At 50.4% G+C, this 18,514-nt stretch overlaps 2 protein-coding genes across 2 annotated transcripts; both read left to right on the top strand.

The window, feature by feature from the left end:
- Positions 1-5,344: 5,344 nt before the first annotated feature.
- LOC141569558 (melanoma-associated antigen B1-like) lies at positions 5,345-6,358 on the top strand. Its single transcript, XM_074323286.2, has one exon. It carries the CDS (start codon positions 5,345-5,347, stop codon positions 6,356-6,358), a length of 1,014 nt encoding a protein of 337 aa, XP_074179387.2.
- A 9,821-nt stretch (positions 6,359-16,179) lies between these two features.
- On the top strand, positions 16,180-17,217 carry LOC148754562 (melanoma-associated antigen B5-like). The gene has a single exon (XM_088795071.1). The coding sequence runs from the start codon at positions 16,180-16,182 to the stop codon at positions 17,215-17,217; it is 1,038 nt and encodes a 345-aa protein (XP_088651197.1).
- The last annotated feature ends 1,297 nt before the right edge of the window (positions 17,218-18,514 follow it).

Below are 18,514 nucleotides of genomic sequence, written 5' to 3'. Positions count from 1 at the left end.
GCAAAAGAAAAACTAATATCGATTCATGCAAACTCTTCTAAACCATACCAAACGACAGGGAATTAGTCAACCGTTTTAACAGGCTACCTCTACTTCATACAAACACCAGGCAAGGATCCCTCAATAAAACAATACTTAGGCCAAACCTAGTCACATAGGGACAGATATTCTAAATAAATACGGAGTATTTCCAATATAGCCGTTAATTAACACTAGGAAACACTGTCAACTGGAAATCACTACATTAGCACAAAAAGGGGGAACCATATGACCATGTGCAAGGATAAAGCAAAAGTCTCTGAGGTTAAAGGAAAAGAGAGAATCTTAAAAGCAGCAAGAGAAAAGCAGATAGTCACATACAAGGGAGCTCGCATCCAAAAGACTGTCAGGTGATTTCTCAACAGAAGCTTGCAGGCCACAAGGAATTAGCAGGAAATATTCAAAGTGATGAAAAACAGGGACACAACCAAGACTACTCTACCCAGCAAGGCTGTCATTTAGATCGAAGAATAGATAAAGAGCTTCCCCTACGAGCAAAGAAAAAGCAGTTTATCACCACCAGATCAGTGTTACAAGAAATGTTAGAGGTGTCTTTAGGAAGAAGAAAAACAGGTAAAAAAATATGAATAATAAAATGGCAGTAGCTATATGTCTATCAAAAATTAGTTTCAATATTAATGGATTAAATGCTCCAAACAAAACACATAGTGGGGCTGAACGGATATGAAAACAAGAACCTTACGTATGCTGCCTGCAAGAGACACAGTTCAGATCACAAGACACATACTGACAAAAGGTAAAGGAATGGAAAAAGATACTTCATGATAATGGAAACAAACAAACAAACAAACAAAAAGCTGGGGTACCAACACTTATACCAGACAAAACAGACTTTAAAACAAAGGCTGTTACAAGAGACAAAAAAGGACCTATTAATTTCACTTCTGGGTAGTTTTCCAAAGAAACCTAAAACACTATTTCCAAAAGACATCCACCCGTATGTTCACTGCAGTATTATTTACAAGAGGCAAGATATGGAAGCAAACTAAGTGTCCGTCAATACATAAATGGATAAAGAAGAAGTCGTACATCTTACATACTATGGAACATTATGCAACCACTGAAAAAAAGAATGAAATCTTGCCATCTGCAACAACATAGATGGACCTACATACAGGGTATTGTGCCAACTGAAGTAAGTCAGAGAAAGACAAATACAATGTGATTTCACTTACATGTGGAATTTAAAAAACAAAATAAACAAACAAAACAGAAACAAACTCATACATACAGAGAACATTTTGATGGGAGACGGGGGATGAGATTAAGAGGTACAAATTCGTAGTTACAAAATAGTCATGGCATACGGAATATAGACAATAGCATACGGAATATAGACAATAAGTAAGATCGTGATAACTATGTATGGTGTTGGATGGGTACGAGATTTATCAGGGTGATCACCTCGTAAGCTACATAAGTGTCTGATCACTATGTCGTACACATGAAACTAATATAATAATATTGCATGTGAACTATAATTGAAAAATTTTAAAAATGCTAAAAAAGAAAGAGCATTTGACAAAAATTCATACCAGTTCAGGATAATAACTTTTAGCAGTAGCAGAGAATTTCCATTTTGTGAAATCTACTATGAACATACTCAATGTGAAACAATACAAGCATACCCAATAGAGTCATGAAGATGACAAAGATACATGGTATGAAAAACACTGTTTACAACTGGATGAAAATACATACCCAGTACAAAACTATTGTACAAGAATACAAACACCAAAATAGACAAGAAGTAAGAATAGTGAAAAGAAAGAGATAATGATAGTAACAATATGATCTCCTTATTAAAAACCTAAAACTTGTTGCAGAAAGTATTCAGATATATAGGAAACTTGGAAAAGCTGACGTACCAAAGATTCAGGAAACCAAATTCAGGAATCTGGCCAAACGAGATCACTAACAAATTACAACATGGAACGGAAAATATGCCATTTACAACCACAAAAATCTACAAAACATACCTAATAGAAAACCAAACAGAAATGTACAAGTTCTTCACGAGCTCCTCTAAAAACGTACTGATAGGCTTATAGGCTTATTACAAAAGAAGGCTGAGAGCAGTATACTATATTTATTGACAGGAGGGAGAATATTGTCAATAGGTCAATTCTGCTTAAAGTATTCACAGACTTGCTGCCTTACCTATAACTGCAAAGGTGATAAACAAACTCAGGCTGCTGTTTCCCATACTCCAAATCGACCCTGGAAAAATTAAGGAATAACAAAAACAATATTAACAACAATAGTAAAACAAAAATGCATGACAACTCCTGGGGTACACAAGGTCAGTGTTTAACTAGAACCTCTGTGTGGGCAGGTAGGAGAGTGCTCTGAAGCCGAGACTATTCTATAGCAGGAAATAAAGTCAGATTGAGAGGATTGGTTGAAGGAAAGATTTTAAAGATCAAACCTGAATCGTCCATTCAGGGGAACAGAATATTGTAGAAATGAACATTCTGAAATTAATTACAGATTTAGTGCCTTACCCATAGTTTCCAAGATGACTACCAAACTTGGGCTGCTGTTTCCAGGGTGCAAATCAACCGTTCAAAAATTAAGAAGTGATAAAAAAACACAACAACAATAACAGTAAAAAAGTAATGAGAAACCGCTTAGAGGCACTAAGTTTGTACTGAATTAGTAATTGTGTGGGGGCAGCTGGCAGCTTGCCATGAAGTAGAGACAGGCCTGTAGAAGGCAGGGATGGTTGGAGGAAAGTTTGTAAAGTTTGGGCCTTGTTTCTTCCAGTGTGCCCCGGGACAGTGAATTTCTAATGTGTCCCTGAGAGAACCCGAGGCAGTGCCTCATAGCCAGGTGCCAGGGCCATGGGGTAATATCAGGAGGAAAGTCTGAATTGTTTGGGGCAGCGTGAGTCCAGAGGTTGTACAATGACCATGTGAAATGTTGTTAGTAGATGAGGGCTGTGCTTTTGAAACGATCACCTTAATACAATCTCAGGCGTGGGTTAACGCAGAAGAGCAACTATCACAGTATTTGCACATAAGGACAGAAATTCGTTCCAGAGACTTGCAGCAAGAACGCTGACGTCAGCCAACAGAGGCCCCAGGCAGAGCTATCAGGCGAGTGGGCACCCCACTTTCTCCCTGTGAGTCTAGAGGGACCTAGTAAAGGAAGGATTTAACTGAGACAGGGATGACGTAGAGGCCTGCTATGATACGCTACAGAGCAAGTTCATTACCTCGGAACACTGGTGCCCCCGGGGTCTCACCCCCTACAGCCACGTGTGGGAGCCCTCAGGCAGGAATGGCCGGGAGGGGGGTACCAGCAGCACACGCATCAGGCGTCTCGGGCAGTTGCAGTCCTTGACGTGAGGGGTTGGCCTCAGGTAGACACAGGGGACGGGGCCCAGCACCTACAAGGAGTCAAGGGAGGACAGAGAGGGCTGCGGGGGGGGGGGGGGGGGGGGGGGGAGGGGTCACCATTGCTGTCAGCCTTGGGCGGCCCCACGCATGGCTGCTTGGCTCGGGTCCCTAAACATTTCCTACCGGGGGTTCTGAGGGACGTGAGAGCCTCGGTCCGAGGCAGCTGACTCGGGTGGGCAGGAGGAGCAGCCCAGGACCCGCCGAGTCCAGACAAGGCTCCTGGGTGCCAGTCCTGCGGGCCTCGACCCCAGACCCCAACCCCCTCCCGTGCACGTGCCCCGCCCAGACCCACGTGGGCACCGGAAGCGGCCCCGCCCAAGTGCCAGGGAGCCCGGCTGCCCAGCGGGAGGCCTGTCCCAGAGCTGCGGTGTGAGGTGCGCAGAGAGAGGAGTCCCACGTCTCATCCTGTCGGCGTCAGGTGCGAGGTGACCTAAGGTACGAGTGCGGGGACCTGCCCGACAAGGGCCCCCCCTTCCCCCTGAAAACAGGCGGCCACACATGCCGGGCCCCACCCCCACCCCCATTCCCGGGCGGCCTCAAAATGGCTGCTGGGCCCAGAGTCCTCCGCGTACCCCGCGGTCTCAGGGAATGAAGGCCTCGTCCGTCCGGGACTGGTGGGCTCGGGCTCGGGCTCGGCTCGGCTTTGCTGAGGGGAAATCGCAGGCCCCAGAGACTGAGGTCAGGCCCGTGGTGAGGAGTGCGGGGACCCCAGAGCCAGGAACTGGGGTGACGCATGGCGCCGCCGCCATGGGTCTGGGCGGGTGGAAGGCCCCACGAGCCTCCTCACTTTGCTGTGGGAGAGTCACGGGGGTGCGGGCCCGGGGCTGGGGGGCCGGCAGCAGGTCAGCAGTGGGGACGTTGGCCATGGAGGGTCTGGGCGGGTGGAAGGCCCCACGAGCCTTCTCACTTTGCTGTGGGAGAGTCATGGGGGTGCGGGCCCGGGGCTGGGGGGCCGGCAGCAGGTCAGCAGCGGGGACGTTGGCCATGGAGGGTCTGGGCGGGTGGAAGGCCCCACGTGCCTTCTCACTTTGCTGTGGGAGAGTCATGGGGGTGCGGGCCCAGGGCTGGGGGGCTGGGAGCAGGTCAGCAGCGGGGACGTTGGCCATGGAGGGTCTGGGCAGGTGTGAGGCCCCACGAGCCTTCTCACTTTGCTGTGTGAGAGTCACGGGGGTGAGGGCCCAGGGCTGGGGGGCCGGCAGCAGGTCAGCAGAGGGCCCGTTGGCGATGGAGGTCCCGGGCCCATGTAAAGCCTATGGGGCTTTTCTCACTTTCCTTTGGGAGATCGTAGGGGTGGGGGCCTGGGCCTAAGGGCTGGCACCAGGTCAGCAGAGGGGAGATTTCCAGGTCAGTGGAGAGTCAGGGTATGGAGCATGATCACTGTGGGGACCACGCACCCCAAACACAGAGGACACCTCAGAATCCCTAAGTACTGTGATCAAAGAGGGCCCCAGAGACATGTCGATACTGGGTTTGACGTGTCTACTGGAGAGAAGCAGAGCGCAGTGGGGGGCTGGGATGCCTGGCCAAAATATACATAATGATCCTGAATGTGAACTGAGAACACATCTCAAACCCAGAACACGAGGTTCCCCTTGCCAGGCCCTGCCGTCACCCCAGTAACTCCAGGTAGGGTGCATGGCTCTGTCCTAGGTACTCTCCATGCAGCTTTGCACGGTTCTGAGGAGCCAGGCCAATCAGAGAGGAGCCCCGTGGGTCCCCAGACAGAGCACTGACGGCCCTCAGACCTGCAGAGGCGGCCTTGGTTAAGGCCACGGTGGAATCTCCCTGCAGAGGTGCACACACCATCTCATTCTCCCTCCTCCAGGTGCTGGCATCACCTGTTCTGCCCACACCCGAGCCCACTGTGCCTGACCTGTGTCATCATGCCTCGGGGTCCGAAGAGTAGACGCCTCCAGGGTGCAGAAGAGACTGAGAGTCTCCGAGGTGATCAGGCCGCTGCAGCAGCAGCAGAAGAAGAGTGCCCCACTTGTCCTGTTTCTGGGGGTTCTCCCCCAAGCTGCCCTGCTCCTGGCCCTTTCCAGGAACCTCAGGGAGCCTCAGCCGCTGGGCCTCCCGAGGCAGGTGTCTCATACCCCAGATCTGATGAAGGGGCCCAGAGCCAAGCTGAGGAGGGCCCAAGCACCTCCTTTGCAGCATCGGCCACTCGGTCGGCTCGCGAAGATCCTCTGACCAGGGAGGCACACGTGCTGGTGCGGTTCCTGCTGGGGAAGTATAAACTGGGTGAGTGCATTACATGGGCCGAAATGCTAAAGGCAGTCAAAAAGAAGTACAGGGAGCACTTCTCTGAGGTCCTCAGGAGAGCCTCTGAGCGCATGGAGCTGCTCTTTGGCCTAGAGGTGAAGGAAGTCGACCCCGGCAATCACTTCTATTCCCTTATCACCCTCCTGGATCTCCCCAGTGAGGGAAGTCTGAACAGGGACAAGAGTATACCCAAGACTGGTCTCCTGGTGAACATCCTGGCCGTGATCTTCCTGAAGGGTAACCGCGCCACCGAGGAGGAGGTCTGGAAATCACTCAGTGTTTTGGGGGTCTACGCTGGGAAGAGGCACGCCGTCTTCGGGGAACCCAAGAAGCTCATCATGAAAGATTTAGTGCAGCCCGAGTACCTGGAGTACCGCCAGGTGCCCGGCAGTGATCCTCCATGCTACGAGTTCCTGTGGGGCCCAAGAGCCCACGCTGAGACCACCAAGATGCGCGTGCTGGAAATTATGGCCAGGCTCAACAAGACCGTCCCCAGTTCCTTCCCAAAGCTGTATGAGGAGGCTTTGAGAGATGAGGAAGAGAGAGCAGAGGTGAGAGCCGCAGCCAGGGCTGCCAGTGTTGCCAAGGCCAGTGCGCCTTCCAAGGCCCCGGCGCACAGCTCCTCCCACATGTAGTGAGGTCTGGGGCAGGCGTTTCACCTCGGGGTTGAAGAGAGCAGCCTGCCTGCCCAGTAGTGGGCGGTTGAGGTCAGTTTAGTTTTAACAAAATGTTTACCTGGTTTTCCTGTTTTCTCGTGAGTGACTTCTGGGTAAAGATAGAAGGATAGATAGATGATAGATACCAGATAGATACGTAGATAGATAAACACATACAAACATAGAACAATTTCAGATGTTATTTGTTTTAATAAAGGTTTAGAAGATTCAAAGTAGAAATATGAGAATGACGTGGCCGTCACATTTGTTGCTATCTAAAACGTTTGAAAGTTATAAGACAAATTGTGGTGAAGGATGGTTTACTTTTAACAGTGTTTATCTGCATTTCCTTTTTCTTCACGACTAACTTCTAGGTAAATAGATTAGATGTAGATATAGAGTATTTTATCAAATGTGATGTCTTTTAAAGAAGGTTTACAACCGTCAAAATGTGAATATGTGAATGACATGGCTATCATATTTTTTCTATGTAAAGGGTTTGAAAGTTACAGTTTTGGAATTTCTAAGACAAATTGTGGTCAACGTCGGTTTAGGTGTAAGCAGGATTTCCATGTGCATTTCCTTTTTCACCCCATGAGTAACTTCTAGGTAAAGACAGAATGATGGTAGAGAGACAGTTGGATGGATGGATGGATGGATGGATGGATGGATGGATGGATGGATGGATGGATAGATAGGAGATGTAGATAGATAGACAGATAGTTATACAGATATGTAGCATTTTGTCAAATGTATCTTTTAATGAAGCGTTACAACCTTCACGATATAAATATGTGAATGACATGCTCTCACATTTTTTACTATCTAAAGGTTTGAATTTTACACTTTTGGAAATTATAAGACAAATTGTGGTCAAGGACAGTTTACTTTTAAAATGGTGTTTATCTGCATTTTGTTTGTCCTCATGAGTAACTTCTAGGTAAAGATAGATTAGAGTAGATATACTAACAGACGTAGTATTTTTTTCAAATGTTATATCTTTTAATGAAGCTTTACAACCTTCAAATTATAAACATGTGAATGACGTGCCTGTCATATTTTTCCTATTTAACAGGTTTGAAAGTTACAGTTTTGGAATTTCTAAGACAAATTGTGGTCGCGGTCTGTTTAATTTTAACACAACGTTAATCTGCTTTTCCATTTTCCTCATGAGTAACCTTTAGGTAAAAAACAGCAAGATAGATAAATAGACTGATATAGATATATAGTATTGTTTTCCAATGTTGTTTCGTTTAATAGAAGGTTTAGAACGTTCAGAATATGAATATGTGAATGCTATGGCTCTCATGTTTTTGCTGTTGAAAAGGTTTGAATGTTACTGTTTTGAAATTTGTGAAACAAATTGAAAATATTGAATATTTTGCTCATGATCGAGATAAGATAACATGACAGTGAAACAGGATTTTCATGGAGATGTAAAAGAATCCAACGATAAAATACTTGGGATCCCGAAATGAAGGAAGGAAATTAAAAAACAAGAATTTCACTGTGTTCAATTATTGGTTTGCCGTATTCCTTCTAGTCTTTATTTTTGTTATATTAAAACTACCTGGATTTGCTTAGTTTATTAAAGAAAGTTTGTTGCAGATTATTGCGTATTGTTTGATATGTACTAGATTTAAGAAAAAAACACTGATGGGTTCTTACTATTTCGGAGATTCAAAATAAACATATAATAGCAGCTAATCATTAAAGACCCACTGCGTCCCAATCCATATCCCAAGTCGTCTATAATACAGTATGTATATTCTTCCATTTCTACACGATAAGGCTTACCGGAGTGCCTTTACAGATGAACAACTTGCAAATGTTTCACCTTCACAAAGCTGTTAAGTGACACAGCTAGGACTAGATCCCCATTTTGAAATTGTGGGAAGTTCACATTTTTCCAATCCTCCCAGCCTGAGTCTGACTATGTGTCTTTTAATTCACTATTTCCATCACAGAGCTCCAGGAATGCACGTCAGGGGACAAAAAGAAGGTCTCTGCACAGAGAGCAGGGGATTAGAATATTATAGGTAGAGCAGTAGGAATAGTAGGAATAGCGAGATGTGGGACCCTCCAGACAAATGAGAAGGATGAATAAAGAAGAAAAGAAATAACAGTCAGTGACAGTAGGATTTTGTACACATGCACAGCCAGTTAATCTCAAAACGGGGGTCTCAAAAATCATCCTGGGCAGCCTCCCCCGTAAAAGTAAATCTTGCACTACAGAAGTCACATGAGAGGCCAAGTCTGGAAAGAAGGAATCGATCAGTTAGTTTTTTCTCTGACAACCCAGCACCTCGTCTGGGGTCCCTGCATTTTGCCCCAGCCTGCCCCTGTCACATCACTCTTTGGATGAGAACCCAGTCTCTGCCAGGTTTGTGGTAGGAAACTTCTCAATTTGGTAGGGATGTGACATTTCCCAGAAGGGAACCACCACCTCCAGAGCAGTGGGTTCCATAGGGCCTCACCCCAGCTGTCAGCCCTTGAAAGACAAAAACAGTTGTGGCTATTCCCGGCTCATCCTGACCTCTGTCTTGGATGTCCCAGGAAGGCTATCTCCTAGGCCTGAGGGCTATCGCTCCAGGTAAGCAGAGGATACAGTCCCCAGATTGGCTCGCAGTCAAGGTGAAGACCTTGATTAACACAACAGAGGGGTCTGTACCTAGGCCCTCCCTCGAGGTTTGCCCTGGCAGGCCCAGGGAATGCCTGGCATGATGAGGGAACCCCTGACATCTACTTGGAGGGTTCCAAGGAGATGGGGCTTTGCTTTTCAGGTTGGCTGTCCAATTCAGCAGAGAGTGACATCCCAGCGCGAGGCAGCCATCCAGGTAAAAATCCTGTATTAGGGATGAGGCAGCAAGCCACCCCAGAAGAGAGGGAAGGCACAAAGTTCCGCTTCCACAGTCGGCCCTGGACGTCCAGGTAGAGCTTTCAGACTGAGGCTACCCCTCGGTTTCTGAGGGAGGGGATGATCTGGGGGAAGTGCAACTCTTGGACCCATGGGGGAGCCCCATTCAGCCAAGGGGCTAACAGTGTCAAGGTAGTGACACTAAGTGACAAAGAGCGTACCCTTCCCAGAAATGAGGGGGCGACCTAGAGCCCTGTCCCACTGTTGGAGACCTGGGCTCTGTAAGGTGACCAGTCACACCTCCCTCCAGGGCGTCTCCTGGACGGGAGGGACCTCATCCAGGAGTACCTCAGGTCAGCAGAGGGAGGAATTCCGGGCTGTGCCAAGAGTCAAGGTGAGGGCCTTGAAGACTGAGGGGACCAGATACCCGTTAACTGGGGGCAGCACAGATTCCTTCCACCGCTGTCAGCCTTGGGAGACCAGATGAGGCCAACTTCCCCTCTTCACAGGGGGTCAGGTTATTGTCAGCCTTTGTATGAGGGGAGAGCTACAGGTCAAGACACGGAGCATACTGAGGGAGGCCTCAGGAGGGCACTGGCCCAGAGCAGAGGGGAGCCCCCAAGTCTCACCATCTTCCAGCCCTGCGAACCCTGGGCAGGGCTAGTCGGATACGTCACCACCTCACTTCCAGCTCCAGAGACTCAATGAAGTGAAGGTGTTAGCCTGAATCTGGAGGTCTCTAGTGGGCCGAGGGAGAAATTCAGGTTCCGACCCGGGGACAACTAAGGGGGCCGCCAGCCTCAGAACAGTGAGGTCCCATAGAGAGAGTCTCCCTATTGCCACTGAACTGATAGCCAGATGTGGGACCCTCCAGACTGCGGACCGACCACCTCACAGCACTGGGGGCCCCACAGAATCCTCCGACTGTCAGCCCTGGGAGGTCCCAGGGAGAGACACCAGGAAGAGGCGCCATCAGATCCCACTGAGAGGCAACTGAGGAGTAAGGGTCTCAGTCTGAGTGGGGTGGTCCCAGTTCAGCAGAGGGAGAAATATTAACGCCCACACGTATGAGTCAAACGTGGGACACTGAGTGAGAACCTTGAGTGCTAACACCCCACGTAAGGCCTGAACCTGCTTCCCACAGCTTTCTGTTTGGGCCGTGGCCGTGTGAGGAGACGCTCACTTTCTGCTGCTTTCTCCCTAGCAAGGTGGACGCCCCGTGTCAGTCTCCTTCCTCCACGTGCTGGCATCACTTACTCTCCTGCCCACACTGGTGCCTGCTGTCCTGACCCGTGCCACCACGCCTAGGGGTCAGGAGAGTAAGCTCCACGCTCAGGACAAATGCCGTCAGGCCCAGAGTGAGACCCATGGGCCCGGGTGTGTTCACGTCACTTCAGCAGCAGGAGAATAGTCCCCTCGCCCTTGTCTCCTATATCTCGGGGTGCTCCCAGCTTCTGGCACTGCCCAGGACCCTCAGGGAGCCCCACTGACCACCACTGCGGCTGCAGGTGTTTCATACACGAATTCGGACAATGGTGCCAGGAGTCAAGACGAGGAAAGTAGAGGCAGCTCCCAGGTCCCGGCCCCACTGAGGGCACCTGCAAAGATCCTGTAAGCAGGAATTCAGGACGGTTGGCGCACCCCCAGCATACGAAATGAAAGAGACTGCTGTGAAGGCAGCACTGCTGAGACTGTCAAGAGAAAGCACAGGGCACACTTCCTTCAGATCCTCACGAGCGCCACTGACAGAATGAACAGGTCTGTGGCCTTGACATGCAGGAAGTCAACCCCACTGACCCCTCCGAAGACCTAGTTAGCAAATCGGACATCAGCAAAGAGAAAAGTCTCAGGGGTGACGGAGACTCACCCCTGCCCCGTCTCCTGATGAATCTCCAGGGCCTCATCTCCCTGAAGGGCAACCGTGCCACCGACAGGAGATGTGGGAAGAGTTGACTACGATGGGCGTCTCTGCGGATGAGAAGCACCGCAGGTGTGGGGAGCCCTGGAAGCTCATTGCAGAAGATGTGCTACAGCCCAAGTACCTGGAGTCCCCCAGGTGGCCGGCAGTGATCCTCCACGCTACGGGTTCCCGTGGGGCCCAAGAGCCCTCGCTGAGACCACCAGGATGAGCGTGCTGGAGATTCGGGACGACTCAACGAGACCGTCCCCAGTGCCTTCCCAAAGCTGTATGAGGAGGGTGGGGAGATACGGCAGAGAGAGCAGAGGTGAGAGCCGCGGCCAGGGCTGCCGACGTTGCCAAGGCCAGTGCGCGTTCCTTCCAAGGCCACCTCGCACAGCTCCCCCCACGTGTAGTGAGGTCTGGGGCAGGCTGTTCACCTCGGGGTTGAAGAGTCGTGAGCCTTCTAAGTAATAGAGCAAAGTATGTGCCAGCGGGACTAAAACACGTATGCTGTTTGGTTTTATCCTTTTTGAGATGAGCAGTTTTTAGGTCAGTATTTTTTTGTTGATGTTTCCCTTTTTAACAGATGGCTTGTTTTGCTTCAGAATCTAGGTTTATTATTGTCATGGATGTCACATTTATTATCATTCAGGTTTAAGATGAACACTTTAGTTATTCTAAACAAATTGAAAACCTCCATATTTTCTTGACACCGATTTACTGTACCTCACGTGACCAAGGCAGTGTTGGGCCTTGGGAAACTGCCAGTCCTGGGGTGACAGTGTGGGGGAGGAGAGGTCATTTTAAGCCAGGCTGCATGGGGGGCTGGATGATGCTGTGGGAGTGGTGGCAGGGGCCAGACCCTCAGATAATGGGTCTCACAGGTGAGAGACAAAGACTGGAATGGAAAGGACATCTTAACGGTTACCTTGGAGTGTGGGAGAGCAAGAGAGGAACCTCCACCCGGGGCCAGACTAGAAGGGGCCCTGTGCGCTTGCCCTGGGGCAGAGGATCACAGTGCACAAGCCCGGTGTTTTAGGCATCGGATGTCCACAGAGTCTAGAAAGAAAACATCAATAAACCTCAAAAGATCAGGGGCTCACAAAACCACTGGGCTCAGCCCCTTCCCTTTGGAAAGTAGATCTATTAGAAGTGAAGTCAGATCAGAGCCTAAGTGTGGCTAGTGAGAGAAAGAAGAGATCGGTGTGTTTCCTCTGATAACACAACACCTGTCGTGGGCCCTACTCTGCCTTTGCCGCACCTTCCCCACCTCGCGTCACTCCTGGGGCACAAAAAGGTCTCTGCTGGGTTTGCAGTAGGGAGACTAACCAAGAGCTTTCAAAGATGTACCATTTCCCAGGAAGCCTTTCATAGAAGACAGGAGTCGCGAGGAAGACCCTGATGAACGAGGACTGATGAGACACACCACTTGGTAACTGGAGCGAGACCGGCTTCTGTCTGCTCTCAGACCCAGAAGGCCCGGACAGGGCTGTCGGGCTGAGCATCCCCTCCCTTACTTTCAGGGCTCTCAGGGACAAGCGACCTTTGTTCTATATGGGTGACTTTAAGTTGGAAGAAGGAGCAGTCCCGGGGCCCGTCGTTAGTCAGGTAAGGGTCCCGAGTGAGCATTCGGGTCACACCCCTACCCTGAACAGAGAGGCCCAAGGAGCCTGCATCCTGCTGTCACCCAGGAAGGGCACAGGGAGGACAGCCTCATGTGGCACTCCCGGACCTTCCCTCTCTGGCACCTCAGGAAGTCAGCACCGTGGTCTGTGGCTCTGTGACCCAGGACACTACAGGGACACATTCCATGCCCTGCTAGTATTCAAGGGCAGAGTCCGGAGGGACCACAGGGCACCACAGACCCCAGGGCAGTGAGGTGGCACAGAGACTGCCCCAGCCGTCAACCCTGGGATGCCTTGGGCAGGGCTGTCAGACTGACTCGGAGAGAAGGGTGGCAGAATGGAGGGCCTTGGTCTGAGGAGAGGGTCCTCAGGTAAGCCAAGGAAGACGTCCCCGGCCCTGCCAGGAGTCCAGGTGAGGACCCTGGGTCAGGATGTAGGGAACCCTCCACGCTCAGAACTGAGAGACCACAGAGAACCCTGCCCCTGCTGGCTGCCCTGGGATACCTGGGCACTGTTGACAGGATGTGACATACTCACTTCCTCCCGTGGTGTCACAAAGGGGTGAGAGGCTTACTCTAAGGGGTGTGGCCTAAGGCCCGCAGTGGGAGGATCTCTAGGCTTTCCAGAGGCCAACGTGAATACTGTGAGGACGAAGGGAACCACACAGCTCACAGCAGTGGAAACAGGACAGAATTCTCTTCCTTACCTGGCCTCAGGAGTCCGAGACAGGTATGGTCAGAGGCGGAGATCCGCACTTCCTCCTGGGGGTCTCAGGGCGGTGCTGGCCTTAGGAGGAGGGGCAGGCCCAAGGGCTGGGGAGCAATTCTAGGCCAGAATGGGGGTGGAAGCAACCACTGAGGGACCACCACCACTAAATCGCAGGGATGACAAAGAATCTGGTCACATCCCTGGGTTCAGCCCTTGAAGACCCAGGACAGGGCTCTTCCGCTGAAGTTCTCCGAACACTTATTTACATCAGTCTAGGGCAGGTTAAATCCTTAGTTTGAAGGTGGAGCCACCATTCGACTAAAGGGGTGGGCATACCAGGCCCTAAGTGGAGCCAAAGTAAGGGCCCTTATTGAGGACTGAGGATAGAAAACTCCCACCAAGCAGTCAGTACTGGGGATACTTGGGCAAGGATGATATGCTGAGGGGCCTTGTGGGGACAGAGCCAGGAGTGCAGTTTCCAGGATCTCAGCCTCACATGGAAAGGTGGTGGCTCAGGTAGTAAATGGCCATCAGCTGTGGCTAGTTGGCCGTCAGCTGTAACCGGTGAGCCATTGGCCACTAATATAACTGCTGTGGCTACGCTAGCAGAAAAATGGGGGGCTAGCAAGAAGATGGTAGCTGATCTAGCAAGCACGGATTGTAGTTAGCACGGCGGATTGCAGCTAGCAAGTGAGGTTTGTTGGTTGGCAGAGAAGTGGAGTGTGGATTGCGGATTGTGTGGCTCCTGCTTCCTATGTCTCCAACCCAGCCGCCAGCGAGACTATAGTGGTGTGACACCCCTACCTATGGCTCCATGGGTGTTCCTTTTTGGCCTCACCATGTCCTGTGTTCTCATGTGGAGAGTGGTACCAGTGACCCTACGACACCGTGCATGACAAATGGCCCGGAGAGAGGGTGGCAGTGCCCTGAGAACCCTGGCTGAGCCCAGGAAGTCTGGCTGTGCCCAGAGAGAGTGGCAGTGCCCTGAGAGGCCCTGGCTATGCCCAGGGAGACTGGTGGTCCCCTAAGAAGCCCAGGAAGTCTGGTTGTGCCCAGAAGGACTGGTGGTGCCCTGAGAACACTGGCTGAGCCCAGGAAGTCTGGCTGTGCCCAGAGAGAGTGGCAGTGCCCTGAGAGGCCCTGGCTGTGCCTGGGTAAACTGGTGGTACCCTAAGAAGCCCAGGAAGTCTGGCTGTGCCCAGAAGGTCTGGTGGTGCCCTGAGAAACCCTGGCTGTCCCCGGGAGATTGATGGTACCCTAAGAAGCCCAGGAAGTCTGACTGTGCCCAGAAGGGCTGGTGGTGCCATGAGAAACCCTGTGTGGGGGCAGAGCCCCAGAAAGTAGTTTCCAGGCTCTCGGCCTCACATAGACAGGTGCTGGCTCAGGTAGTAAATGGCCAACTGTGATTGCATGGCCATCAGCGGTGGCTAGTTGGCCGTCAGCTGTAACCAATGAGCCATTGGCCGCAATATAACTGCTGTGGCTACGCTACCAGAGAGAGGGAGGAGAAGAGAAAGAATGGGGGCTAGCAAGAAGATGGTGGCTGGGCTGGCAAGTGTGGATGGCGGTTTGCAGACAGTGTGGATCCAGCCTCCAGTGAGAGTATAGTGCCGCCAGAGAGAATGTAGTGGTATGACTCCCCTACCTATGGCTCCGTGGGTGTTCCTTTTTGGCCTCACCATATCCTGCGTTCTTATGTGGGGAGCGAGAGCAGAGACCCCGCAGGCCGCCCTGCACGACAAATGGCGCAGCGAGCAGGGTCCCCCGCACGACACCCTGGCTGTGCCCAGAGAGCATGGCTGTGTCTAGGATATTTCATTCACCTCCAGGCTCCTCGTACAGAGCCTCTAGCGAAAGATGCTTATCACATAGATAGTGACACAAGACCCTGTAGGGGTGGAATGTGGGGACAGAGCCAGGAGTGCAGTTTCCAGGCTCTCGGCCTCACGTGGAAAGGGCTGGCTCAGGTAGTAAATGGCCATCAATTGTGATTGGATGACCATCAGCTGTGGCTAGTTGGCCAACAACTATAACCAGTGAGCCATTGGCCACTAATATAACTGCTGTGGCTATGCTAGCAGAAAAATGGGAGGCTAGCAAGAAGATGGTGGCTGAGCTAGCAAGCGCGGATTGCAGTTAGCACAGAGGATTGGGGTTGGTTGGTTGGCAGAGAAGCGGAGTGTGGATTGCGGACCATGTGGCTCCTGTTTCCTGTGTCTCCAACCAGCCGCCAGCGAGACTATACTGGTATGACTCCCCTACCTATGGCTCCGTGGGTGTTCCTTTTTGGCCTCACCATGTCCTGCATTCTTATGTGGGGAGTGGGACCAGAGACCCCACATGAGACCCTGCATGACAGGCCCCTTTACTTACTTCTTGTGGGTCCCATGACCTCTCACCAATTGAATGATGCTGTTCAACGTGAGACATGAGACTCCTAAAACTAGAAGATGGCCAGCCGCTGCTGTCCCGTCAGTATGCTAGAGTCAGAGCACACAGGATGCAGCTGAAAGGGGACAGGCCGATTAGAACAGGAGCCCTGTGGGTTTTTCGAGCAGTGCCCTTGAGGAGAATTGCAAACTTAGCCTTCCTTATAACCAAGTGGTATTTCCATGCCGAAGGTGCACACATCCTCTCAACCCTCCACCCCCAGGTACACTCATCAATGTGCTACCATCCCGCCTGACCATTGTCCTGGACCACAGTCATCATGTTTCGGGGTCAAAAGAATATGCCCCGTGACCATGAGAAATGCAACCAGGGTCGCGATGACTCCAAGAGTCACAAGACACTTCAGGCAGTATCAGTAGTGGAAGAAGAGACCCCCTGCTGCTCTTCTTCTGTTTTGGGGGGTAATCCCCAGATTCCATCAGCTACAGAGACAAGTAGCACTTCCCAGGGCTCTTGGAGAGCATCATCTACCACCATTGCCTTTTCACGTGCTTTTCACACCAGATCTGATACAGATGATGAAAGCCTAGATGAAGAACATCCACGCTCCTCTAACACCTTATCTTCTGCGAACTCATGGAGTGAGATTCTAACTATGAAAGTGGAGTTGGTGGAGCAATACCTTCTGTACAAGTATAAAATGAAGCAGCCCATTCTGAAGGAAGAGATGATCCAGATTGTAGGCAAAAATAACCGAGACGAGTTGGATGACATCCTCCAGAAAGCCTCTAATCGTATTGAGGCCGTCTTTGCAGTGGACTTGAAGGAAGTTAGCTCAAGCAACCACTCATATCGCCTTGTGAGCAAACTGAACCTCCCCAATAATGGGAGGGTGTATGCTGGCCGGGGATTACCCAAGACGGGTCTCCTCATGAATATCCTGGGCCTGATCTTCATGAAGGGCAACTGTGCCAGCGAGGAGGAGATCTGGGAATTCCTGAACATGCTGGAAGTATACGCTGGGAGGAAGCACCACATCTACGGGGAGCCCAGGAAGCTTATTAACACAGAGTTGGTGCAGCTACAGTACCTGGAGTACCGCCAGGTACCTGACAGTGAACCTGCACGCTATGAGTTTCTGTGGGGCCCGAGAGCTCACGCTGAAACAAGCAAGATGCAAGTCCTGGAATTTTTGGCAAAGGTTAATGACACAGTCCCTAGTGCCTTCTCACCCTGGTATGAAGAGGCTTTGGAAGATGAAGAGAGAGCACGAGCCATAGATGCAGCGAGGGCTGCCACTGGTGCCACAGCCGGACATGATATCAAGGCCCCGGCTTCTACACCCAATGATGTCTGAGGATTTTTTATCATCACGATAAAAAAAAATGGCATCACAATAGGGATTTTCATGAAAATGTGAAAGAATCCCACAGTAAACTCACTGGGAGAATGAAAGAAAAAAAATAAAGCATCATCAACCTTGATTTTGCTGACTCAATGTTTTGTTTCATAAAATTGATGTATACCTTGCTATGCTTAGCGTATTAAAGAATGTAGGAGACAGTAAATCTTAACAAGTTTGACCTCTCACTCACTGTCTCTTCTATTCCCAAAATGTAATTCAGCATCTGCTCTTTGGAAGGCTCTGTGCTAGTAGTGGGGGTGCAGAGATAAAGACCCAGCCTCTGCCCATAGAACTTTGGAAGCTTGGAGCTTCAGTCATGTAAGGAAGATGTTGAGATCCCCTCTATGACTTACAGGAAAGCAAAAAGGATGAGTGAGACGGGAGGGGTTCCAGGTGAAAGCAGTCAAGTATAAACCCCCTGAGGCAAGGCAGTTTAAGTTTTGGAAGCTACAAGTCAGTGCCCGCAATACACTTTTACATTAAACTACACGGTGGACTGTATGAGGCTATGGGACTGGTGAGCAGAGGCCAGATCCTCAGATGAGGTGTCTGAGTTGAGAGAAAATATTTGACTGGAAAACTGCACTGCGGGGTAAGATCTAAAATTAAGGCCCAATAATATGGGCTGCCTGGACATTTGGAGAAACCAGCAGGGACTCACATCTGCTAAATGCAAGTTCCCCTCCATAGTCTTCACTTGCAGATAAGGTCCCCTACCAAACAACCAGCTTTATAAGGGGACAAGGCACAGATCTTACTCATTCCTAAGCAGCAGTCGTCCGTCCCCTACCAGCCTGCAGAATTTTGCAGACTATCCGATTACATGCTGCCATGGGAACTAGTGGTTAGCTCAGTCTCTTGATGTCCCCTCCCAAAGACACTGTCTCTTCACTGTGTTCCCGAGTGCAACCCCCGTGTGGCACAGTGGGGCACGCGGTGTCCTCCCCGTCCTATGAGTACACATGGTTAATAAATGGCTGTCTATCTCATCTCTACCCAGTGTTGTGTGTGTGGACACCCCATGACCACTTCCTCACCTCATGGGGTAAACAGAAGGCCATAAAACATGCTCTTGCGAATTGCACTGGGATGGTAGATAACCCAGAAAGAAATGTCCACTTGGGGCAGTGTATTAGTTATCGCAGGCTGCCATAACAAAATACCCCTGACTGGGTGGCTTAAACAACCAAAATTCATTTTCTCACTGTTCTGGAAGCTGGAAGTCCAAGGTCAAGAACTGTCAGGGTTA

The sequence above is a fragment of the Rhinolophus sinicus genome, chromosome 18 (assembly GCF_057876585.1).
Source record: "Rhinolophus sinicus isolate RSI-liver-muscle chromosome 18, RSI-T2T, whole genome shotgun sequence".
NCBI classification, from domain to species: Eukaryota; Metazoa; Chordata; class Mammalia; order Chiroptera; family Rhinolophidae; genus Rhinolophus; species Rhinolophus sinicus.
The sequence above is the reverse complement of the archived record's forward strand: the minus strand, read 5'-3'. Positions and strand labels throughout refer to the sequence as shown.

Bases quoted from the DNA above. Each gene is read 5' to 3' on its own strand.
- LOC141569558 (XM_074323286.2), top strand. From the start codon at position 5,345: ATGCCTCGGGGTCCGAAGAGTAGACGCCTCCAGGGTGCAGAAGAGACT.
- LOC148754562 (XM_088795071.1), top strand. From the start codon at position 16,180: ATGTTTCGGGGTCAAAAGAATATGCCCCGTGACCATGAGAAATGCAAC.